Genomic DNA, 1,369 nt, shown 5'->3' with positions numbered 1-1,369 from the left:
GGTGGGTTCAGCGGGACGCGGCGGGGGACGGGGGGACGGTGTGGCGCGGCCGCCTGACGAAGCCCCTTCCCTCCTTTCCTCTTGTCGCCCCTCCAGGTACCCGCCTCAGGTCATGGAGAGGGCGCTGGAAATGGCCGAAGGCATCCAAGTGACCAACGCGCCTGTCCGCACCACGAGAGACGAACTGGTTGCCAAGGTGAAGAAAAGAGGCATATCAAGTAGCAATGGTTAGCAGATCATAGCTGTGACAATACATAGGAGTCTAGAAAATGCTTGTTTCTGAATGTTCTCGGTTTGCCTCGGGCTTAGAAAGTAGTCAAAATAATTTACTTTTTAAACTCCCACTAATAGTTTCCTGTCTTTGTGCTATTCTTTTTTCTAATATAATGTCTGTAAAATGCACATAATGCGTACATAGTCATTTGGTAATGTAGAGCTATTGTTTTGAATTTTTACAGCTGGTGCACTTTAATCTGATAACTTGTGCATTGTGATATGGGCTGCTGTGCTCCAGCTCAAATACGTTCTTGTTACTTTGCCTTTGTTGCCAGTCAGACATTGTTGCTGTGTAAGAAACTGAGTTTCTTAAAGTAATTCTCAGATGAATGTTTTAAAGACATTTTGTGGTATTAGTAGACAAAATACACTTCCTTTATTTTTAGATTAGATAGCGCCTTTAATGTATGTTGGCCAGTTTTGGTTTCGACTTCAAGAACAGAAATACATACTTGGGTCCAAACCAACTTCTGAAATCTCGCATGACTGTTGTCTGGATTTTGTCAAAAAAACCCAAAATTCTGAAACAGTAGGTTAATACTTGAAATGACAGTTCAAGGTGTATTGCTAATATATACCCTTTAAATTCACAGACAATATTGCTAGAAGGTTTTAGATTATTTTTCTCTACATGGCTATTTGATAGTGCAGAAATCAAAGAGGATCACGTATTTTATCTGTTTTGCAGAAGGGGTAGAGGAGCCCTGCAAGAGACAAGCTGTTGAGAAAAGCAGAGACTCTAAGGATGTTGGAAAGGATGTGAAAACAACCAAGGCAGAAAGAGTGAAGGAAACAGAGAGCACCTTGCCCAAAAAGCAGGAAAAAGGTACTGGCAAAGATCCAGAGACTTCCCAGTCAACTTGCCGTTCAGATCAAGAAATGGTCGTGGTCTCAGACGTAGAAACAGAAGGAAAACCTGCTAATGCTGAACGTACTGCTGAGCAAAAGCCACCTTCATCTGAAAAAGAGCCAGGAAAGAAGCCTTGCTCAAGCCCACCTAAGGAAAGCAAGTGTGAAAATGTGCCATCACCTGAAAAGAAAACTACAGTAAGTGTAGCGCCATTGGCTGCCGAGAGCACCCCTCAGGCAGCAG

General features: G+C 43.2%; 1 protein-coding gene across 1 annotated transcript in view; it reads left to right on the top strand.

Annotated features, from left to right (window-relative positions):
• Positions 1 to 1,369, top strand: part of CDKN2AIP (CDKN2A interacting protein) — a 4,834-nt gene that overhangs the window by 1,105 nt on the left and 2,360 nt on the right. Inside the window, 2 exon segments of the mRNA XM_031066300.1 lie at positions 12 to 227; positions 965 to 1,369. Of these exon segments, the coding sequence (XP_030922160.1) occupies positions 12 to 227; positions 965 to 1,369 (621 nt within the window).

The sequence above is a fragment of the Geospiza fortis genome, unplaced genomic scaffold (assembly GCF_000277835.1).
Source record: "Geospiza fortis unplaced genomic scaffold, GeoFor_1.0 scaffold40, whole genome shotgun sequence".
NCBI lineage: Eukaryota > Metazoa > Chordata > Aves > Passeriformes > Thraupidae > Geospiza > Geospiza fortis.
Note: the sequence above shows the minus strand (reverse complement) of the source record. Positions and strands in the feature narration are given on the sequence as shown.